Source organism: Acartia tonsa, chromosome 6 (assembly GCF_053477335.1).
Source record: "Acartia tonsa isolate MP-2025a chromosome 6, ASM5347733v1, whole genome shotgun sequence".
NCBI lineage: Eukaryota > Metazoa > Arthropoda > Copepoda > Calanoida > Acartiidae > Acartia > Acartia tonsa.
The window spans coordinates 25,756,838-25,782,207 of NC_137265.1; the positions used below are offsets into that span (position 1 = coordinate 25,756,838).

At 33.9% G+C, this 25,370-nt stretch overlaps 1 protein-coding gene across 2 annotated transcripts in view; it reads left to right on the top strand.

Annotated features, from left to right (window-relative positions):
• Positions 1-25,370, top strand: part of LOC145322227 (uncharacterized) — a 123,814-nt gene that overhangs the window by 77,586 nt on the left and 20,858 nt on the right. Inside the window, exons 2-19 of one of the 2 annotated variants that reach the window (XM_080164083.1) lie at positions 787-954; positions 1,647-1,705; positions 3,017-3,087; positions 3,594-3,686; positions 7,122-7,185; positions 7,634-8,170; positions 8,472-8,537; positions 10,038-10,161; positions 11,629-11,712; positions 12,337-12,876; positions 13,128-13,270; positions 13,577-13,681; positions 14,260-14,442; positions 22,544-22,618; positions 22,807-23,061; positions 24,176-24,330; positions 24,707-24,837; positions 25,019-25,206. In XM_080164083.1, the coding sequence (XP_080020209.1) occupies positions 807-954; positions 1,647-1,705; positions 3,017-3,087; positions 3,594-3,686; positions 7,122-7,185; positions 7,634-8,170; positions 8,472-8,537; positions 10,038-10,161; positions 11,629-11,712; positions 12,337-12,876; positions 13,128-13,270; positions 13,577-13,681; positions 14,260-14,442; positions 22,544-22,618; positions 22,807-23,061; positions 24,176-24,330; positions 24,707-24,837; positions 25,019-25,206 (3,021 nt within the window). In that variant the 5' untranslated portion in view covers positions 787-806. The remainder of the gene's footprint in view (positions 1-786; positions 955-1,646; positions 1,706-3,016; positions 3,088-3,593; positions 3,687-7,121; positions 7,186-7,633; positions 8,171-8,471; positions 8,538-10,037; positions 10,162-11,628; positions 11,713-12,336; positions 12,877-13,127; positions 13,271-13,576; positions 13,682-14,259; positions 14,443-22,543; positions 22,619-22,806; positions 23,062-24,175; positions 24,331-24,706; positions 24,838-25,018; positions 25,207-25,370) is intronic. The other variant, XM_080164082.1, reaches the window with a different exon arrangement.

Genomic DNA, 25,370 nt, shown 5'->3' on the forward strand with positions numbered 1-25,370 from the left:
CCGGGCAAAGTGAGCAAAATATTTAGAATTGCATTTCTGAGGAAAAATTGTTTAAATTGAATGCACTTACAAATAAATATATTTATTACCTTAGCCTTTTAATCAGGGATAAAGGGGTAGGACATTGAATCATAAATGATCCTTACCCGCCTCTATATCTTATGTATGAAACTCTGCCTCTGGTATCTTGAAGAGTATCCCTATGTTTAGACTATTTTTGCTGTTATCCTCTACCTCCCTGAATCCAGTAAAGGCTAAGTCTATATCGTCATCAAAGACAGAGTCCAATATTCTAGAAAAACTATTGGCATTTTCATAAAGATTTTTAAAAAATATTTTATACCCAGCTTTCCTTAGTTTTTTGTACGTTAAAGAAGATACGAAAAGTGCCGATTTAGCACTGATAAAAACTAAAAGAAGGATCAAATAGATTCTAAAGTTACCCTGGATCGTTAAAATACTGGCATTCATCGTTTTTTGTTGTAATTTTTATTATCTTCAAACGTTATTTGCAATAAAAAGATACAAATCAGTTAAATATAACAGGTGTCCTATTTAAATCCACTTCTTCATTTAAAGTTAACAATTTCTTTTAAGCTTATAAAACTTGGAAATTTCTTCTGTTGGACATAAAAACAAACTATTCGCAATAAATGTTGATCTTGTTATTTAATAAAATATAAACCTCACATTATTGTAGTACACACAGATTCTTTTTAAAATTTGATTAATGATAACTAGAACAAATTTTGATAGAAATGTTTTATAGTGTTATCTTAAAACTAGAAAAGTCGTAACTAGTCACCATGAGTTCCTCCAGTGCCCCTGCGGGGAGCACGCCATCTAGAGGTCCACCTTCCACGGATCATGAAAAGAGTAAATCTAATCAACAAACCTTTACATGGAGCACCCCTTTCTTTGATTTACAATTTGTTGACATTAGGACTAAAAAAGGTAGGTTTTCAGTGAATCGAAAAAGACCCACAGATTTCGTATAATCATATTTGTATATAGATTTTAAAAAAAATTAATTGGAAAAGTTGAAAGCTTCTAGTTTGTATGTTTTGTTATCCACCTACCAAATCCCTAAAATAAAACCTAAATACTAATCACTTAATATTGAAGAAAATGTGTCATTGAAAAATAACTATTGAAGTTTTTTTTTAATAATTTTTGCCTCTCTTATTTATAACTAGCAAAAAATAACTTTTCAGAACTATTTTCTTTTCTTTTGATATAGAATATTAGGGTATAGTCCCTTTCGTAACATCGCACCTTATGGGCCGATTCTTCTTATTTTTCACATTAGATTTTCTCCTATTTCTAGCCCCTGCGGGGGGCTCTAACCCTTCGGGGCCAATTACCTAACTCTGTGGGGCAATTACCCAACCTAATATAACCTAACCTAACCTAAAATAACCTATAACAATCCATTTTAAAAATACGACTAATCGCCCCTTATGTGTCGATGTTACGAAAGGGACCATTCCCGAATATTATAATGTAGCTACCCAATTGTGTTAACAAAGAAAATCCAATATTTAAAAGGAATTGTAATTTATTTCTGGTACAAAAATTAGAGGCAAAATAATTTGTTTCTTATGAAATAAAGGTACCTCTAAAGTAACTTTTTATTTATTTTTCAGATGGGTCACCTAATGGAACCCGACATAGAAGTCTAAACAGAAGGAAGGATTATAATTACAGGAAAACGACACCCAGAAACATTATCAAGCTTCTTAATAGCGCAGTTACTTTATAACTGAAATATCCGTCAAAGTGAAAGTGAAAGTCTGACTGAAGGGTTTTATAAATAACAATTTCTAGCCCATACACCGGCCATTTTCTAACCCTTACTTTACCTAACTTACAATAAGCATGAAAACTAAAAGCTACTGTGAAAATAAAATATTAAAAAACTTTGGATGCTACCCACCATTTTACCTGTAGTTAAGAAACGATAAATACTTTTTTTGGATTTTGTCTGTCATATTAAAAAATATTTAAGTGCTACATAAGTCATAAAGATTAACTATCCGAATCAACAATTCAAATCAAAACAATTTCGAGACGTTTTTTTGTTAAGCCTCAAATTATAAGTATATTTTAACATCGTGTCAAATAGAAATTTGTAAATTTTATGTAACACCTTGATTTTCCAAGAAAAAACGTAATATACGTAAATTTAGTCCTGCGCTCAAATAAAAATTTTACGACTAACCAACAAGCACAATTATGCCCTTAGGTATCGAAGTAATTAAATTACAATAATAAATGGTATACACATATTGAAAACATTATTCACAATGTTATGACAATTAGGTTACGTTAATAATATACCCGAAAAAATTATTTGGGTCGCCCTTTATGAAACCTTTTTCTCATAACTCAATTATACGTAGCTTTTAAGTGATTATATTTTTTACGAGCTCTGAATGACATTCTTACATTTGACTTCCATGTTGAAAGAGTAGCTTCGCTTTAAAAAGTCTCTTGTCGCGAACATTAATTGCTGCCAGTTGCTATGAGGCCCAAGAATAAGATAGCTTGTGATAGTTTGATACATGCAAAAAATAAGAGACATGCTTGCGTGACTAAAAACAAGGATGTATTATATATAAGCAGCAAAGTAATATAGCTAAACATTAACAAACAGGTTTCTTAAAAGTTGCCTTTCCAGTGATATTTTTACCATGAGTAGTGCTGCAAATTTATATTTTGATTAAAAGCTGGAATAAAATGTTTATATATTAAATATTTTGGTACCTATTTAAGTTATAATTTGTAAAGTATCATAAAATTATGATGTATAGTGGCAAAATATGTTTGCTGTGGGTAGAGATAAATTCCAGCCTGCATAGAGACTGTATTCGTAGTTGTCTTTTTCTGGGTAGTTGTGTTTCTAAATCCTTCGGATATCATAGTCTTAAACCTACAGACAGACAGACAAACAAATATATAGCTGCTACGCAATTAAAAATTTTGAAATAGATGTTAGTGTGTTGTTGCAATTCTTAGGAGTAGTAGAGAAAGGATGCCAGAAAAACATAGGAATGGATCCCTGGAGTCTGAAAAACGGATTGTCAGGTAATTTTTTCTACACTTCAGTCATGGATAAAAGAGGTGAAACATGAAGATGGGTGATTATTGGAGTGGCCTCGTAATATCTGATTTAGCTTTTTGGAAACGTGTATTACAAGGAACAACTAAAATGATTATTAATGTCTGATGTCTAAGCCGCCAAAGAAATGTAATTATTTGTATTTGCTAGCTGCCTTTTTACCATTATATGTTGGTAAGGAGGGCAATATGTCAAAACTGCTTATTGATCTATAGGTTTTCTCAGATACATTACTTAGAATTTTAGTATGATAAGGAAACCACACTAGACTAGGTCCCTGAAGGGTTAGATAAATCTTAAAAGGGGGCTATGATAAGGCAGGAGGTGTCAAAATTCGTTGACTGGTGCAAAAAAATACTCAACGGCATGTCTTTTTTTTATATCATTAAGATTAAAGAGTTGAATCTATCTAAATTTAAAATCTATTTTTTTGGTGAAGCCAACTGTACTTATTAAACATATTTTTTATCAGGTATAAAGATGAGCGAAGGCGGCAGCTTGCAGCCCAGGTGGCCTCCAGGCTTCATTCTGCCAGCTCCAGCGAGGAAGAGGATCAAAGTGATAGGTAGGAATATTAATATTGGCAGTCACCAATTCTTTATTTTATACCTATTGCTGCTATTTGTTCTACAATAACATGCAGGAAGCAATACATTTTTACCAGAGAGAGAGGGGAAAATTGGCTATTTATTACACTAGTCCCCAAAGTTTTATAATAACGGTTTCTTATTCGTTGGGGATTTTAGTTAATTTTGATTGGTTGGATCATTAAATTGAGTGTCCAAACGTTTCAACCACTAATTTATATCTACTAAAGGTGTAATTTTGTGTATCATCATTGGGTATATACATCAATTTATGGGCCATTGTCTTATCCCTTGAGATCCCTGCATTTATCTCTATGATTTAAATTGTTAACAGAATTTTTGGAATAGATTTTTTTGAGTTGACTTATTCCTCCCTGAGATTTATTTATTGAATTAGATATGAAGATTAATTTAATCAATATTCCTAGTGATATGCAATATAAAAGTGGGTGGTGGGGTAAATATTTTTGGTATGAAATATGCTCCTTTATTTTGATGCAGTATCCCATATTCTTAAAACGGCGTCTAGTACCCTCCCCTCCTCCCATAATCATTCATATCATAGAAACCTGTTGGTTTTGAGACTTTTTTCAAGCAAAAAAAATTATTTGTTTTACCTTTTTTTGCATAGCCTTGAAATTATATCCTAGTTTTAATTTTGCGCAAGACAGCACTTTTATTGTTCATACTTTTATACCAAAAAAATAGCATTTCAAAATAAAGATTATAATTCTTTTTTACCCATCAAATAATGAAGTTTATATTTTATTTCCTTAAAATTAATTGGTAATATCCTCTTAGAAATTTTTTTTTCAATTTTGAAAATTTTAGTACCCCCCCCCCCCCCCCTCCGACAACGAACAACTCTGCCCGCAGCGCTCGGCTCCCTAGCCTGCCTAGCCGCAGCGATCTGCCCCCTTGCCTGCCTAGCCGCAGCGCTTGGCCCCCTTGCCTGCCTAGCCGCAGCGCTCGGCTCCCTAGCCTATAACCTAATTTTTAATTGAAAAGGGCCATATCATATAGGACTAAATTAGAACATATAAGCAAGTGATTTAGCCTATACGATTAAGTATATTTTAACATCAATTATAATTAAGCATCTCTGACAAAATATCAATTTAGAATATCCATTAAAAAGAATTTATTTCATACCAAAGAAATTACCTATAAATGTTCACTTCAATTATGAGGTTCATTGATTATTTTGCTATTTTGCATGAAATAGTTCTTTCATTCATACTCCAATTCCTTATTAGGAGTAATATAAACGTTATTGTAAAATTGCTAAAATTTTCAGTCTAATAGCGCAATATAAAGTGAAAGCACATAAAGAAGTCTAGAATTTATTTTTTTTATTTTAAAGATTGAAGAAAATGTATTTTATACCTAATAAAATATTCTTTTTGTAGGTACAATTTTTTTTGCACATTATGTATTTTTTTGCGTATGATATTTAATTTGCACAATTTTAGTTGTAATGTTAACACATTATTATATGACTATTATACAATATACATATCTGTATATCTATGAGCATGGTGTGAGTGTATTTCCGCAAAGCAGAACCCAGTAGAAATATGAAATTATTTCTAATGCAGCAAAACTCCACCTTACCTACAATTCCCTGTCTTTGTGTTATTGATATTGTTTGCTATTGCGTTTCTGTTTTTAATATGTACGTAATACGAATGTAAATTTTTGCGCATAAGAATGAACATTTATCTCTATGATGATACCGCATATATTTGCCAAAACACCTGTGCACTCGCCCGTGTGTGTGTGTGTGTGCATACTCCCGCCTACACCAAACTGTCCCTGTACTTCTTAGGGAGAATGTCCTTTTGAGAGAATTATGTAAAACGATGAACATAGATTTGCAACGGTTTCGCAAGGTAGCCAATTGATAGATTGGTTAGGTTCAGTTAGTTATAATTTATACTTTTGGTTAACTTCATACAGTGGTAAGGGTAGGTTACTCCAATATGAGGGGCTATTGGCTGGGGTACAGTTTGCCAATACATGACTTATGGTTGCAATTTTGAAATATTGTGCACAGCCAGAACTTCATACGAAGGTCGTGCAATCAAATTTTGTGGTTGGCTATATACTCAGTATAAAAGGAACGATATTAGCGAACCCATAGATGAGATAAGATAATAGCCGATAAATTGATGTACAACCCCAATTCTTTAAACAAATTACCTATCCCTTGTGTAGAATATAAATATTGATGTAAATTGATGGACACTGAAAAGGGGGGGGGGAGGCGGAAGTGACACTTTTTGAAACCAAAACTAAAAAGTCAAAGGTACTCAACTAAATACAGAGTTACAGCTCTGAGATTTGACATGGCAGTTGCTTTTAAGAGGTATAATATGGAACTGTGAAGAAACGGCGGCGGAACCACTGCTCCTGCCGAAAACCGCTGTTTCCCGCCGAATTTTTTTTCGACTTTTCTCTCCAAATGCAAATATAAGGAACGACAGGAAAGTGGAAGGCTGCAAATGCAGTAAAAGACAAGTTTGGTTTAAAGTTTACTAGAAGTATGATGCCGTTCAATATATTTGCACTTGACACTTTTAATATTTTACATTGATATGTTAAATAAAAAGTGTCAAATGAAAATATAAGGGAAATTTTTATAAAAAAAATTTTCTAATATAGCGAGAAAAGACAAAAATAAATTTCGGCGGGAGCGGCGGTTCCACCGCCGTTTCTTAACGTTCCATATTGTACCTCTATATAGCAACTACCATGTGAAATCTCAAAGCTGTAACTATTTATTTAGTTGAGTTCCTTTGACTTTCAGTTTTGGTTTCAAAAAGTGTCACTACCGCCCCCTCCCTTTGTTCAACCAAGATACAAGTTCTCAAAGTTTTTAAGCTAACGAATTAGAGATGGTGTTTACATTACTTTGTATGATTTATAGTCCAATGCCCCCCCCCCCCCCCCCTTTTCAATGAGTACAAACAAACACGCACACATACCGCATTATCATTTCATCTGAAGCAAAATTGGTTTGTCGCAAACTTTGATTTATGCATAATTGAATCTTTTGTTGTTGGCCTAGTTAATTTTAATGAATTTGGCATGTGCTTAGCTTACGGTTATACGGGCGAGACGTAAATAAGATAGATATTATGATTATGACCACGACCAGAGAGATGACTTGTTTCTTGGTTATTTATGCAATTGTCAAAAAAGTTTCATAATTGCAGTTTTTGCTTTTAGCAAAAAGAATAGGTAAACATAAAAAAGATAAAAAGAATTTTAAATAAATAAACTTTTGGTGCAAAGCCTATACAAAGTTTTTAAAAATCATTTTAGATATTTTAAAAATTAACCAGCCAAAAGATTCTGGCAAACATCCTCTTGCTTTAGTACATTCTTTCAACATAATATTTTTATTTCAGGCGTTCTTACACTGAATACAAGAGACGACGTCGGAAAGAGAGGGATCACAAGTCTAGCTCAAAGGTATAACTATTTAGTAATTAAAACTACTCTACAAATAAGACTCTCTAAGGTTAAAAAGAGTGGTAATTAAAAAAAAAAAATAGTGGGATTTGCCGGTTTTTGGCGGCACGGGCGGCTCTGCAACCGTTTCTTCACAGTTCTATATTATAAAGTACCTTATTAAAGCAACTGCAATGCTAATCTTAGCGTTTTACTCCTGTTAGTCTTAGAGTCTAATTCATACCTCTACGAAAAATCCGGGCAAAAAAAGTGTAGATTTGATGGACGCACTGACAGGTTCCAGGTAAATTGTAGATGTTCCTCTATATAAAAAATGGGGTCATGGAAAGAAAACGAAGTTGCGGGTTTCATCGTATTTTCACATTAGCTTTTGAAAGGTTATTTTAGGTTAGGTTAGGTTAAGTAAATGTTTATGATTGACCCGATTTTTATGAATATCTAATTTTAGAATTCCTCCCGACATAATCTGACCTCATCCGGCGGCGAATTACACCTGAGCCGAAGCCGCGGCTCCCCAGATCCACTGGCCGCTGGTACTAGTCGTTCTGCACACTTCCACCGGGACTCTCCCGACCCTCTCCGATATTCCCCTCCTGCAGATGGCGCCATTGATGATGCCTACTCCCTGGATGGAAGCACGCCGGGATACGCCCGAGTTCTGTCAGGGATGTCTACCGCTGGTGCAACTGGCACTGATGTCCTTACTGTCGTCAGTGGCGGAAAAAATAAGCAGACCGCAGCTGGCGGCTCTGACTCAGCAATATCAGCCGGCAACAAATCACGAACGTCAAGCGCGGGTTCGAGGAGTAAAGCGGGGTCGTATGGGTCTATGGATCGCCGCGGGTCATTTGATTCGCGCGGCTCTGGGGAGACTAGCGGCTGGGAGCAGCGCAGAGAAACCTTGGAGTTTGAGCTACTCTATAGGTCTAATTCTTTGGAGAGATATAACCGTAGAAATATTGAATCCCCTGAACATATTTATCAGGTAGGTATTTATAAATATTTAATGAAATAGAATATAACTAGAGGTTGTTGTGTCTACCAAAGTGTTCTGGTGTTTATAGTTATGAGAAACAAGATGTTTTCTCATACCTAGGCATTTCATAACCAAATAAAAGAACTGCATCTATTACTTGAGTTATCACCTACCTAATCCTAACCTGATTATTGCAGGTATCCCAAATTTAATATTTATCCTAAAATATCATCTTTATATTGATAGGTACTTAAACCATATAACCCTAGGTAGAACTCTAAGCAAGTAAATTTTAATAAATTTTTTTCAGGTGATACCCGAACCGTCCAATAGTACAAGTGCAACGAGATTAAGTAGGAGAAGACCTTCACCTAGTGTAAGTACCTTTACGTCATACTGTATTGTGTTAAGGAAGGGAGGAACTTTGGAGAGTAAATAATACTAGAACCAAAAGTTGTACAATCATTTTCTCTCATTTGTTGCCATTATATCTTTGAGTTCTTTTAATAAAGGGATAGTTCTAAGAAGTGTATTTAAAGAGTTAAGGTACTTAGAGTAGTGAACTTTTATATGTCTTAGTAGAATATATTAGGCATTGGATAGATATGATTATATGTTAAAGAATTTTTAACATTGACCAGACCAAACTTTTTTTATTTGACATTATCTAAAAAAGTCAAAGTGATTTGCCACATAAATTACATGAGAATGGTCCATTTTTTTTCCAAATATGTATAGCCAAAACACCAATATCAGAGAATCTTTTTCCACATATTTCACAAGAGTTATAAAAAATTGAACAGGGGTTCCCCTTGGGACAAGTTACTTAAAAAACATAAAAAATAACGTCCGGTTCATAATAGGACAGGTTTTCTATAGATTCTTTTTAAAAAAATAAAGAAAACCGTCCGGTTTACTTACAATATACACATTATCTCACGCGGAAATACCAACTAACCATACAACATATTTATATATATATATATATAAAAAGACCATTCTCATGTAATTTATGTTGCAAATCACTAACTTTTCTAGATATTGTCAAATAAAAAAAGTTCGGTCAGGTCAATGTTAAAATTCTTTATCACATAATCATATCAATCCAATGCCTAATATATTCTACTAAGACATATAAAAAGATCACTTCTCTAAGTACTATAATAAATATTTTATTGGTCATTCTTTGTTGTTATGTGTATTTTGTTGTATAAAAAGTTTGAAGTTCTATTAACTAGTAAATGCTATCTAAGGTTGTATTTATGACAAAAAAGTTTTTGCCATATATAACATGCAACGAAGTTGAAAATAAAAATGAAAAACTCATTTTTTAAGGAAAATCCCTGGTCAAATCTTTTAATTTTAATCAATAACTTTATATTATGAACTACTACGTTATTTAAAATAGAAAAAACTTACAGTTCACTATTTTTTTTTAAAATGCACTTCGTGAAACTATCCCTTTTGATTGGTTGGTTCAGACAAGAAACAAGAATTGTTCAAACTTATAAAACAATAAGTTTGATATTATTATCGGGATGTATATCAATTTATCTCCCAAACTACTAAACTACTATCAACAACTAAATATTTTATAGTAAGCATCTTACGGGATATAATATTAAAAAGGTTTTGGAAACCTAAGCAAGTGAATGAGATAATGTACAAAATTAGAAGCAAATGCGCTGTTATTTTATGATTTACACCACTATGTTACTTCCCGTTGCCATCAAATCCGAATTTTTATTACATGTTATTACGTAAACATTGTCCTAGTATGCCAGATGTCCTACTTTATTCCACTAATATTGTTTGATAAGTTGAAAAACTTAAGAAGGTTATGTATTTATTTCTGTTAATAATAATCTTATTTTAGGAACAACAATGTGAGATTACTAGTTTAGTTTCAGTTGATGAGAGTCGAGATAGCCTCTTGGACCGTCCACCTAGTAGTCGAGACAGCCTCATGGACCGTCCACCTAGTACCAATTACAGTCCAGGTAAATAACACTACTGTAGGTAAAATCCAGGGAGGAAGGGTTCATTAAGCTGTTTATTACACTAGTCCCCAAAGTTTTACAATGAAGTTTTCTTATTTGTTGGCTTAACAACTTTTAGGACTATTATTGAATTTTGATTGGTTTGTTTATTAAGTTGAGTGTCGAAACGTTTCAACCATTAATTGTAATCTACAAGGGTAATCTTGTTTATTATTATTGAGTATGTACATCAATTTATCTGCCTTTGTCTTATCCCTTTAGAATTAGATCCCTGGGTAAAACCAATTTTGAATGAGACAGGTGTCCCATATTTTGTTTCCTCTGTAAGTGATGCTCTCGCCACAGGAGTTTGTGTTATAAAGACTTTCTTTACGAACTAAAAATATAGTTTTTTTCAGGGAAGGAGGGGACATTAGGCTGTTAATTACACTAGTCCCCAAAGTCTTATAATAACGTTTTCTTATTCGTTGATTTAACAACTTTGGGGACTTTTATTTAATATTGATTGGCAGACTCATTAAGATGAGTGTCCAAACGTTTAAACCACTAATTGTAATCTAAAAAAGGGGTAATATTGTGTATCATCATTGGGGGTGTACTGTACTTTATCGCCATAGTCTTATCTCTTTAGATTCCTGAGTTTTATTGCTGTGCTACTTTTTGACATTATCCTTCTCCAAGAAAGGTGTGCAGTGCATATTTGATAATGTTTAATCAAGTTTATTTGGACACATGTTGCCACCAAATGCACGTCAATGACATTTAGAGTTCATACAATACCGTGTATGTTATACTTTTTTCGTACATAAAATAGAAAGAAAGAATATAGAAATATTAAGAAAATAAATTGTTTTTAAAGAAAATTATACAAAACAAATATGCTCTACAATTGGTTGGTTTGTAAAAATGCAAATAACAAGACTGATATTTTGTCCTTACATCAATTAGAGCTCTGTTATGACCAGTTTAACACCCACTATTGGTATAATTTAATTATAATATCAACATTCAATATCTTTTAAACGGTTGACAAGGGATAGTTCCATCAATTTATTTTATATAATCTGCTAAAATAGGCTCAGTAATTTTTGTCATAAATTCACATGTCATAAATACACTTGTCAAAAATATATTTGTCATAATAGTACACTTTTTATAAAAACATTTGTCATAAAGGTATGTTTGTCATAAAAACATTTATCATAAAGGTACGTTTGTCATAAAAACATTTGTCATAAAGGTACATTTGTCATAAAATACATTTGTCTAAGCATATTTCTAAGATATTATAGAACATTTTTTTCAATAAACTTACTTCAAAGATTTTGTCCCATATCATTTACTCTTTTTAAAATAGCCTTAAACCTGCCGATGCCAATATGAAGCTTTTCTAAGATAAAAAGCCAATTTATAAATCCTAAATGACAGTTAGGCTCCCGTTTATAATTTAAAAATTTGATATTCTAGGAGAACGAGAACGTGAAGGTCTAGTTTCTCCGGATTTAATAAAAGGAATCACAACTGTGCCTAGAAGGAGGAGAAAAGTACCAGGTTTAATTTTTTATCTTTCTGAATAAATAAGAGGACTTTTTAAAATGCAAGTTTCGAGAATTTCGTTCCTGAGATTATCTATTATCCTATTAGAAGAGGGTTGGAAATTCTTAATTTGTGATAGGTTTGAGTAATAGTATATTACTTGCAAAATATTAGCCTCTCCTAGACCAAAACAAAGCTTTTCTGAAATGCAGTATCTAACTGTATTCGTTATCGTGAGCTTTAAATAGTATGGACAGACAAATTTCTAGGCTTTTAAACTTGTTGGTATTTTTATACATTGCTAGAATTTTATTATTTTGGCAAATAAATCCGTGTCCATGCCTTTAAATGATATAAATGAAGCTTAGGTAAAACACCTGTCATTTTAAACAAAGTTGAGTATTTTTTTTAAAAATGATAGTATATTTATATATAAATCCACTAGCAATAAATAATTTGACTGAGGGAAATAAATCTTGTGCATTTACTTTTTTCTCTTGTCAAGTCCTCAAAAAAATTAAATTATTGTCCTTGTTGATTGTACATTATCATGTAGAAAAAAATTATATTTTGTAAAAGTGAAGATTAACTTTTTTTCTTGAGTTGTAATATTACTCTAATTAATGTTAATCTTTTAAGAACAACCAAGCCCAGCACAATTCTCTGGAGCTTCCAGTCAACCTGCCACTGACCTGAAAACAGCTGCCAGCTATTCAACTAATCATATGCCAGAATCTAATTCTTTTACCAATCAGATGCCAACTACATCAACCGCCGTCGCCAACAGCTTTGGATCAACAGATAAGATCTCAGCCGCCGTTTCTGATCCTGCCAATAAATCCATCCAGTCAGATTTGCTTCCACTGCCGTCTTCTTTCTCACAGCAGCAAAAACAAGCTGCCAAATCAGCTGCTGATGAAAACTGCACAGTTATCAGTCAGCATTACATGCTGCCAACTGATAACTTTAGCTTACAATCTATAAATAGAGGTGATGAGATACCGCCAGCAAGTCAGAATGAATATACTTCCGCCAATAAGCCACTGCTTCCTGTCGCCAACAAACACCAGCTGCATGCCAGTAAGAAACAGCTGTCTGCCAGCCACTCACAGCTTCCAACGAGTTTAGATCTGAAACTTGCAAAGTTGAACTTTTCTCAGCCAAATCCAGAATCTCCAGGTATGCATAGATTTAAGATAGCAAACCTACTCCACAGATCACCTAAAAACTGAAGCGCGTGTTGTAGATAAATATTATTGGTAGAAAGTTTATATATTTTTGTACATTACAATCCTCATTTACCCCCCTAAAATGATACCTATCTAGTTTATAAACATAAGTATTTTAACACAAAAAGGACAATTGCAAGTATATTTGTAATTTTGACTCTTTCGACGATAGAAAACTTAACATGCTTCATAATTTTTTAGGGAGTGTGTTAAGCCCAACTGCCCAAACACTTTCAGCCAGCAAACCGCCAATATTCCCCACTCCTGAGAGGGTTGGATCTGGGTTAGGATCTGGTGGGGCTTTGTCGGCCTCCACAACTGGGTCATTCAAGTTTTCACTTCGCAGGAATGGATTCTTTTATTATGCTGACGTTTTACCTTATTTTGTACCTTATCTACTTAATTATTTTTCTATTAATGTTATGTTAATGTGTGGACATAGATAGATAAAAGGAGTAAGTATGCTACTGTTTGCTACATTTTGCCTCACAAATTTAGATGTAAAGTTAGAGCTTAGGTAGATTAAAATGTTCTGCAATGAATGGGTTGACTGTCTCTAATGCCACACTTACATTTCCATGCTCATGGATTAAACCACCTTGTTGTTGATGGGTTTTTGTTCCACTTAATATAAGAATCCTGTTACCTATAGATCACTGGAGTCACCCCCACCTGGCTCCAGCTTTTATTATGCTGGCTCCAGGGACAGGATGGACACCTCCAGATCAGACTCGGAACAACCTGCCTTTGTCAAGGTAAAAATATATTATCCTGCAAGTTCAGGGGTGATTATTTTTTCCCCTGGCTGCAAAATATTTCACCCCCCTCCCCTCTCCCTGTGCAGCTTTATGTCTAATAAGAAATAACAATTCGTCTGTTAGTTGTATGACGTGAATGGGTTAAAGTCTGTGTCGGAGAAACCACGTCACAAATTTGACAGGCGTGTGATATTGATAGTTAGAGAAGCTAATTGTTATGACCCATAAACAAGAAATCACTACAGAATTGATATGACCTTTTAAATAAAGTAAACTTTAATCTTAAATTAAATTCAGGGATAGTGCAATAAATTACAGATTAACATAACTCCAATCCATTTATGTAGCTTGTAATAATTTGATGGAACATTAATTTACGTTAAATTGTCCTGTTATTCCAGAATTGAATTGCATCTGTCCTCTTTGACTTTCTGATTTAGATAGTTAAGACATTTTCAGAAATATCAGCAGACAATAAATTTTTATCCTGCCTTATACAGCTTGCAAAGATTGGTTGGACTTGGAAGATGGAGCTGTAGTTTCTTTCTTATTTACAAATAAGATATTTTTCTCAGGAATTCGCAGCTGTAATGAGAAGGCGGAGTGGCCAATTTAACCCAAACGAAGCTGCCCCGCCAAAGCCCATGTCCCGGCCCTACAGTGAACAGTTCAACCCAAATGAGCCCGCCCCTCCCCGGCCTCTGACCAGACCCCACAGTGTCTATAGGATTGATACGGCCCAACAGATTAATAAACCGAGGAAACAAATCATTATTAAAAAGATTTTTAGCAGATTACATAGATTTAACTTAGGCATTTGGGGTATTGTCCCTTTGGTGGCAACGCACCTATTTCTAGCCCCTTGCGGGGGGCTCTAACCCTGCGGGGCCAATTGCCTTACCCTGTGGGGCAATCACCTAACCTATCCTAAAATAACTAAAAATCCATTTTAAAAATACGACGATTCGCCCCGAAAGGGACTATACAAGATAAATGTACAATTAATATATATTTCGGCTCGGTTATCTTTAAAGAGCCCTAGAGGGCAGGTTTAATGCTATTTAATGCTTCCCCCTCAATAGATAGGAAATAAAAAATACTTTTATTTGTTAAAAAGTTTGAGGCCTAATGTTTATTTAAGTGTAAAAATGTCGTGTTATTTCAACACTAAATGACTCTCAAGATATCAATCAGATTTTCATTTTTTTACTTACTAGAGGCCTCTAGGGGCACAATTGCAATTTTTATTTAGTATTTGCTTATATGATTATTTTGTATCCTTGTTATTTTTTTCCAACAAAAAATCTGTATTTAAGATAAGCCTATCGGTCATGTTTTTATGTTTGAAGAACACCTACTCACATCTTTTTATATACGCAAAATATAAATTTAAAGCGTCATGTTGCGTCATACATTATTAACATAAAATACATTTCATACAATCTTATAATTAAAAGTTGCTTTTTGCTTGTAAAAGCAAGGACGGTTTTAGTGCAATGCTTTGTTAACTATATTTATTTGTTATGTGTTTATATGGTGCGCTTGCCTGTTGGATGGCTTGGAGGGCTCGGCAGCCGCCATTTTATAACTTTAAAATTCAGCTGGTTGAATTGTCTTGTTACTAAATTTGAGGCTTATGCGCGGATGAGGGTAAGGATTAAAGCCTTACCGACCGAGCAACAGACACATTTATAAGGCTATTAAATTAGCTTAGTATTGTTTAAAAATAATCCTTGTTGAAAATTAATAGTTGGGGATCCCCAATTTTCTTGGGGCGCAGCATCTAGTAAATCATTATTTGATTGCCTATCTATTGAAAGCTTGTTAAATCATAATTCATAACTAACCTAAAATATGTCATGAGCTCATTCTTTCAATTATCCTATTTCAATTTTCATTCTCTTTCTACCCAACGGAGTGTTCAATTGTTTCCGCATAAAAACCAGTTTAATACAGCCAAATATTAAGCCAAAAAGTTAATATTTAGAATTTGTATATAGGTACTTTTTCAAATTTTCAAACCCCTATTTGTGATTCTTTATCTTAAAACTTAATTCTTAATTAGTTCTTTAAAGTATCAGTTTCCAAGTTTTTTGATAATATTGTAGTACAAGTGGTTCACTTTATTTTTCATCATTACTTGGTACTTTAACCTTCCGTCCATATTCTCATCCCTTTAAATAGCTGGGGATCGGCTGCACTGATAAAAATATTTCTCGTATTCATTCGAATCCGGTGGATAGGAACCGGTTCTCATCCATACGAAAAAACTATGTCTAGCATCGTATTATAACCAGCTTTCTACGAATATAAAAATGTACAATCATAAGATTAAAACCAGTTTTTTTAGCCAGTGCCTTTGGCACCTCAGTGCTAAAAAAACTAGTTTTAATCTCATAATTGTACATACATTCTATATCCGCGGAAAGCCGTTTATAATACGATGCGAGAAATAACTATTAAGGGAAAGTAAAGTCACACCACCTAATGCAAGGAACTGTAGTTTATGCCTATATTATTAACTTTGCAGGGAGATGGATAAAGTAAAATAATTGTAGAATATTATTTGCCTCCCAAATATCCTAATATCTGTCCGTTAGTCCCTGACACTCTTAAGGAATAGGTTATACTCGGCTTTTATACACATAAGATAGGCGGCTGAAATTATAATAATCATCTCACTAATATGAGATAGTCTTCTAAAATTGTAAGTTAAAGATCATAAGCATTTATCTATGTATTTCTTAGTTTTTTTTATTCGTTAGCTTAACTTTATTTGTTTAAGGCTTATTTTTATTTAGTGCATTTTTTAATAATGTTGTTAATGTACAGATTATCAGTCCATATATTTCTGTAAGCTAAGTATATCCCTATCCATAAGATGCGTAGTGCGTAGGATGTTCTGCGTTTAATTACGTCATCATGCCCGTTTCATAGACAACAAATTATATATACAGGACATTTTAAAAATGTGTAAGTACCTAATAATAATCATACAAAGTTATAGATGCAGAACAATTCCCAGTCATAATTACGATTATTATTAAGGTTTAATTGTCTTCACATTTTCTGAATGATTAGCTCAAAGCATTAAGTTAAGATTATTCTTTATTTCTGATCTAAGTCATAATCTTTATATGCAAGGCACTGTTCTTACCCATTAACTAAACATGGGTGTTTTTACCCGCATCTTTTTTTATTTCCGCCATTAAAGAACAGTTTAATATATTCATTGTTTAATAAAGGAAAGGGGGATTTTTCACCAATCTTTTCTATTTAATGTTACACTGCACTTGTAATTAAATAAAACTTGGAAATTATATAGAAAGGAATTAATTGTTTTATCGGCTAGTTATTATTTAAATTTACTCTAAAGTTAAGACTAGCAAAAGGATTCATTTCTACCCCAATAATACAGAGAGGGATGGGACATTGGACTGTAAACTACTCTGGGGCCCAAATCGTTAGCTCGCTAAACTTTGGGCACTTTTATTTTCATGGTATTTCGGAACTGTTAGTGTACAAACTTTTGCACTATTAATTTTAACATATAGATTGGTTAAGTATAACCTAATCACATCCGTAAAATGGACAAACTTGACCTAAAATGTCCCAAATCCCTCTTTAGATAATATAAAAACATCATTCTCTGTTGAAGGACAAGTCGATAGTGACATTATATTTTTTATCCTTTTTAAATTCTTCATCTCGCCATTTAAGACAAGGACTAATAAGTTCATAAGAAATGCAGCAATTACAAGATACCTATTGATATTTTAGATTACACAAACAAAAAAAGAATTTTATGATCTACAGTAAATATTAGTTATGAACAAAAATAAGTTTTGTTTAAACATTTTAAAGATTTTCCAGTCACATTCTTAGACAGAAATTGGGAAGAAATAGTATTCTTAACTATTTTATTCTTCAAGATATGTGTGGGCATTTGGATGGATATATAACACAAATACATAGAGTAGTTGCGCTACTAAAAAGTTCAAGACTATGTTTACATTCATGTCCATCTTTTTTTTTGTGCACGCTAAAAGTTTACGCCAAATCATTGCTTAATCAAAGGTTAACTTTTTGTCAAAGAAAATGTTAGTCAATGCGTTTGCCCTTCTGTTTTGTTCTGCAGGCTTGTTAAAGAAAGATGTATCTTTAGTGGCGCAGCTACTCTATAAATATGAAATGTCTTGGCGTCAATTTGTCTCTGAACTAGATTTCCGCATACTAAAGCACTTGTAAAGGGTATTATCCTATTAGAAATTTTTTTTTCAATTTTGAAAATTTGAGTAACCCCCCCACCCGACAACGAACAACTCTGGCCGCAGCGCTCGGCTCCATAGCCTGCCTAGCCGAAGCGCTCGGCCCCTTGCCTGCCTAGCCGCAGCGCTCGGCTCCCTAGCCTATAACCTAAACTAAAATAGTTGTTCGTTGTCGAGGGGGGGGGGGATACTCAAATTTTCAAAATTGAAAAAAAGGGGGGGGGGGAAATGTGGTGACTCGTGCCACGACATACCAGCAATTTTATTTTTAGGTTGGTAAGTAAAAAATATTTGAATTAAGAAAACGGCGGCGGGACCGCCGCTCCCGCCGTCCGCCGCCGTTTTCCGCCGCTAATAAAAAAATTTTTTTTTTGCATTTCTCGCCGAATTAGGCAATTTGGAATGATTTGAGACCATGTTATTTTTTTCAAAAAATTTTCCTCTTACAAGCAACCCTGCGGGGGGACTTTTTCATTTTTTTCAAATTCTCGTATATCAAGGTATATCTTAAATACAGTACTTCTCCTGTGATTTTGAAGATATTGAAACAAAATCTTTTTAGGTTGGTAAGTAAAAAATAGTTGAATTAAGAAAACGGCAGCGGGACCGGCGGGACCGCCGCTCCCGCCGTCCGCCGCCGTTTTCCGCCGCTAACAAAAAAATTTTTTTTTTTGCATTTCTCGCCGAATTAGGCAATTTAAAATCATTTGAGACCATGTTATTTTTTTCAAAAATTTTTCCCCTTACAAGCAGCCCTGCGGGGGGACTTAGTCATTTTTTTCAAATTCTCGTATATAAAGTTTTTTACTGAACCATAAAAAGATTTGTTATAATATCTCAAAAAGCAAAGGAGAAGCCATGAATTTAAGATATACTATGATAAACGAGAATTTGAAAAAAATGTCCCCCCGCAGGGTTAGTTATAAGGGGAAAAATTTGAAGAAAAAAAACATGGTCTCGGCGTAGGTCGGCGGGAGTGGCGGTCCCGCCGCTGTTTTCCGCAGTCGTACCTCTGCCATTAGTTACTGACCTACCTAAAAATATTTTGTTTCAATATCTTTTAAATCACAGGAGTACCTACAACTGAATTTAAGATATACCTTAATGTACAAAAATTGTTGGCGGCGGAAAACGGTGGCGGACGGCGGGAGCGGCGGTCCCGCCGCCGTTTTCTTAATTCAAATATTTTTTACTTACCAACCTAAAAAGATTTTGTTTCAATATCTTCAAAATACCAGGAGAAGTACTGTATTTAAGATATACCTTTATATACGAGAATTTGAAAAAAATGAAAAAGTCCCCCCGCAGGGCTGCTTGTAAGGGGAAAATTTAAAAAAAAAAATAACATGGTCTCAAATGATTCGAAATTGCCTAATTCGGCGAGAAATGCAAAAAAAAAATTTTTTGGTGGCGGCGGAAAACGGAGGCGGGCGGCGGGAGCGGCGGTCCCGCCGCCGTTTTTTTTTGAAAGATACCAGTAGTTGGAGTAATTACTGACCAAACCCAAAAGATTTCATCCAATTATCTCTAAAACTAAGGGATTAGCACCCAAAATAAAATTGCTGGTATGTCGTGGCACGAGTCACCACATTTCCCCCCCCCCCCTTTCCTAAGAGGAAAACGCCCTTGTAAAGATACTCTATAAAATCATTAAAATCTGTTTAAGCATACCATTTACTGAATGGATCATAATATAGTTACATGAATACTGTATTGCATTTAACTATTCTGAAATGTATTTAGCCTGTTATAGTTGTGGACATACCTGTTCTTGTTAAAAGAATGATGTAGTTTTAACAAGGATGACTTCATTCACAGTGGGATATAATGTACATAGAATTTTAATTGACTTTAATCTCGTTATTTGTATAGTGTTGATTGATTGATTGATTAGCCATAGTTTCTTAGGGTTTGGACCTAAGTAGTCATGGAGTAGGCTGAGACACTTTTGTATAGCCACTAGTGCTATCAAGCTCCACGTTCAAGCACATTATGACTTGACCCGCTATCTCATGAGAGCTACTCATTATTACCTCACCCTCGCCGAGTATGGCAGGTGTCCCAAATTAAGTCACCGTAATGAATGACGCTCACCGCAGAGGAGCTTGGGATAAGGGTAGTACTGATATTATGTACGTTACTATTGAGTATCCAAACCTACTCAATAATCCCCTTCTTACACAACCAGGGGAAGTTGCGTGAATGTATTCAACTGAGAAATTCAAGTTGCCACATGGGGATTAGAACTCGAACTCTCATCACCGTAACTCAGTGTGTTACCACTAAGCTACGACGCCCCTTATTTGTATAGTGTAGGTATATTTGATGTATCCAAGGGAGGGGGGATGTGGTGACTCGTCACACGACATACCAGCAATTCTATTTTGGTTGCTACTCAATTATTTTTAGAGATAATTGGGTAAAATCTTTTGGGCTGGGTCACTAATTACCTCAAGTTACCTCAATTATCTCTTGAAACTAAGGGAGTAGCACCCAAAATAAAATTGCTGGTAAGTCGTGTGAAGAGTCACCACTCCCCCCCCCCCCCCCCTTTGTTTAACCCCGGGAAGAATTTTTCATGGGGTAGGGTTAACTTGTAATTTATTTTAACAATTTTGAGGGTAGGTATCATTTCGGCACTGAGCTTCTAATTTTAGTAAGACATACAAAATACAAATATTAAAGGATATTATACGAACTAAAATCGGTTCACATCACTGCACTATCTTCCTAGTAAAATTACATAATTAGACTTTTAACCTTTTCTACTTCTAAATAAGATGTATTACTAGTGAAATTTAAACATACACAGAAAGCAAAACATTGAAATTAATATCCTTTTCTTTTCAGAGGTGTTTCTATTGATTTTTTAAGCTATCTACGATTTCATGCTTTTTGTTTAACCTCACTAGGACAATTATGTCCAGAACTAGAGTAAAATAAAAATTAGGTAGTCGAGTAATGATAAAATTGATTCGTTCATTCTTACAGCTCTAAAGGACTCTTAGCTTACTGTGAGAACGGTCGGACGTAGGGACGTTTTTAAATGATTATGCCATGTAGAATTATGTAATCTTAATGCAATCTGTATATCAGATGCAATAGTTGGATTAATTAAATGAATATGTAAGCTAAAATTATCGACTCTGATATTGAAATTAGTTTCTTGGCAACTTTTGGAATATAAAGGCTTATGATTAATAGATAAAGGGATAGGACAATGAAAGATTTTTGTTCACGATGTCTAGCACGATATTAGATTTATTATCAAATATGGCCAATCAGACACAATAATCCTTCTAACTTAACATGGTATTCACAACAGACGACATTTTTGTTGTTGTTGATGTCACAAATGGAATTGCCTTTTTCTTGGTTTTGCTAACTAAGAGGGAGGTCATTTTCTAGTAAATCCCGTAAAGGTGTGTGTTATAAGGCCTAAAAATAGTAGTAGAATGATAAGGTGCTCTATATATTTGTATTCCCTATTGAATAGAACAATAAGGAATTTTTTTTTTTTTTTTTGATAACCGTACCTGGAATATCTTTAAAAAATAAGAAATTTCTATCAAATGCTTTGTTTGGCTCAAACTGACAAAAATTTAAAAAAAATATAATTATAATAATAATGCTTTCTATAGGTACAAGGTAAAGGTTAAGAACAATCTATATCATTAAACAAAGGAAGCAGCCATTCTTTACAGGTTGTACGAGCAGTGAACATTAAAATGAAACTTTAACAAATCATTAATACAATGACTTAGTGAAACAAACCAACACAACAAATTACATACAGACAATTTTGAAAACATTCAGATATACAATCTATATTATAGATAAGAGATTCAAAGTGGAGGTTGCATGTAAATGTATCTAAATGTATAAATTGTCTTTTCTTTTCATCAAGGTTTCTTTAAGTTGTATATTCTTTCTTTGCTTGTTGTGTAGTATGTCATTTTTAGTTTCAAATCCTATTTTAAAGCCAGAATATTTTTTTTTATAATAAAGATTGACCAAAATATAGTTGAAAAACTAGTTAGTTTTTCGATAATGAAAGTTTAATTTACAGAAAAAAATGTTCTAAAATGTAGTTGTTTGCTGTAGTGAAATTGAAATGAAACAATGCACATTGAAACATTCTAATTCAAAGCAAACAAACATGAAATTCCACAAACATAAAACTAATTTTTGTCACCTTGAATAAATCAACCTGTAAAGAATGGCTTCTTCCTTTGTTTAATGGTATAGATTGTTCTTAACCTTTACCTTGTACCTATAGAAAACATTATTATTATAATTATATTTTTTTTTAAATTTTTGTCAGTTTGAGCCAAACAAAGCGTTTGATAGAAATTTCGTATTTTTTAAAGATATTCCAGGTACGGTTATAAAAAAAAAAAATTTCCTATTGTTCTATTCAATAGGGAATACAAATATATAGAGCACCTTATCGTTCTACTACTATTTTTAGGCCTTATAACACACACCTTTACGGGATTTACTAGAAAATGACCTCCCTCTTTATCCATATGCAAATTCAGTAAATTGTGTACCTTATGTACCTAATGTTAAATGATTTGAAACTGGTAACAGGGACGAAGATATCCATGAGAAACCCACAGGAGAAAAAGAAAGAAGAAAATCAGATTTTCTTGCCAGATATGAGGTAATTGTAAATTATATCAATTTTCAGGGATAAGGGATATTACTTAAGTCAATAAAAAATATTACGTGCTTAATTCTATCTTTAGAAGCTATTGAGTATGTTGAGGTTAAGAAAGGAGTTAGAGTTGTCATTTTAGTTTTTCTTCCTTTTTGAATGGGACTTCACGTAACTGTTCTTGTTTGATTTAGGAGTTGACCTGCAGAGCTGCCCAGGCTATAAAGAGTGTAGACAGAATGGTAAACCTCCCCATTTCCTTGCGCACCACCCCATCCTCCAACACTACCATCCTCTCTCCATCTTCAAGCCATCCTCCAGGCCCCCATCTGTCCTTGCAGCCTCCCTCCTCCTACCCCCTGTCGCCTGATCCAAGCCTACCCTCCCCTTTGTCTCCTGGGGTAGAGAGTGTGGAGTTCAACGAAGAAGAGGTGCTAAAAACTTGCCAGGTAAGAACAGCTGATTATTTTTTAGTAGCGACCATTTTGAAGTCGCAATCAGAGTCCCTTTCAGTTGCACATTATATACATTAGTTGGTGACTCACCTAGTGTGGAGCTGTTCTCAATGTCATCATTGTAGCCATACAAAACCGTAAGCTCAATGGTCTAAAAGAGATAGGTTAGTGTTCCTTTGTGCTCCCCGTGTAGAGTGTGAACATTTCAATTTGCAAGATTCATCATCACATTTCAATATGTCACATTTTACATGGGGAGCACTCCGGGCTAAATATTTAATAAATAAAATGTCTTTTAAATATTGCTGCTAATCTTTTGTTTATAAAACATAAGGCCAATAAAGCTTTGAATAAAAGTTTGTATAAAAGAAATTGATAAAACTTTAAGACTTCAATAAAATCATTATGAATGTTTAAGTTGAAAATACAAACTGTCTGATTGATGAGTGCTTTATTAAAATAATTGGATTTGTGGCTATTGTTATATTGATGACTTGATTGTATTGCAGAAAGCTATTTGTTATTGTCATCTTCAAGATTATTTCCATCATATCCATCATTAGGGTTATAGTCATCAATATCATCTTCAATCATATTTTCAACAACATCAATTTCATCATTATCCATTCCATTGTTCAGGTCGTCATCAGTATCATCTTGTTCTGTAGCATCTCAGGAACCTGTATTAAGTAAATGTAACTATTTATTTAATATAGAGTTTAACGATAATTGCAATTGCTCTAAATCTATATTATGTTCGTGGTTCTCAGTGTAAGATTAATTAAAGATATAATACCTAGCACTTAGTACATGTGTAACATTTATAGCTTCAGTATCTTAATATTTGGACCTATTATTCATAGAGTAGATGCAGGTTCCACACGTGTTTGTATTGATCATTGCAAAATTACCTCGGATACAAATTTTTATTTGTTAGGGGGGCGTTTTTTTGAATGCAACCATCTCGTAATCAGTCACAAATGGCAATTTTAAAATCCGATTTTCAGGATAACATGTGGAATGAGTAATCCTTGGTTGCATTAAAGCCTCTTCCCCCCCCCCCTTTAATCAATAGTAGCTGCGTTGCTATATTATTCATTGCTTTTAGGACTTTCTGGTGGATTACAACAACCGGTCTAAACAATCCTTGCCAACTGGTAATGTTACTAATCCCCAGTATACTACTAGTAGTCCATCATCTTCACAGCAATTCTATACAAGTGGTGCAGCTGTCACATTTAGAGGAGATTCGTTTCCAACTTTAGGAATATATTTACATATATAAATGTTATCATTGGACACTTAAACATGTTTTAACTATCATTTTCTAACTTTTTTTCTATAAAAAAGGGGGGGGGGGGATTGGATGGTACTTTTAGTATGGAAAGAAGTCAAATTCTAGTTTTTAGTATTCTATAAATTCATACCCGTTTGCATATCTGGTAGACTGAACAATAACATAGACTTGCACATATTGACATTCATTTAATAAATAAACTAAGAATAGGCTAGGGTATATGTATTCAATGGGATTTTTTAAAGTTAGTGGCAGGAATCACTTCTGGCTCAAATATAATAGATTCTATTTCTATTCAATGCATTTCAAATTTAAACTTATTTTATTATGGAGAATATATACAGGTGACAATACTTACCGAAGTCTAGGGGAGGAGCCAACCTATAGGATGGGTATGGCTGGAGAACAGTCCCAACAGCGGGTTGTACCACCAATACCTGCACCTAGGCTTAGCCTCGTCCAGGCTAACTCAGGTAAATACTACTTTACTCATATCAGTCATTTGAAAACTGGTCTAAGAAAAATTGCTAGATTTTCCTATACTTTGAGCTGTTTATGAGATCTGAATAATTACACACACCTGCTAATAACTCAAATACGTTACAATGTTGTTACCCCTTTATTTATTTATTTAAAGATATTGTTTTGTTTTAGAAATACGTCCAGTTAGTATGTCCTCATGTTCAAGTACCCTCCATGCACAGATAGGAACAGACACCCTTTCTCTACCTGGAGGTGGTTCTCACTCTTTACCTGGAGCCAGCAGTCACACTATAAATGGGGCCTCCAGAGTTGTGAGCCAGCTCAGCCAGGAGGACGAACAGCTACTAGAAGCAGCACAGGTAAAAATAAACTTATTTCACCTGAGAAATTATGGCGATTTAAGAAAAGCTTTTTCTACTTTGTAAAATTAATCATCACTGACCCAAAATGTATCATAATGAACACAACAACTGTTTTTATGTAAATCTTAAATTTTAACAAACCTTTTTTGACTTTTTGCTAA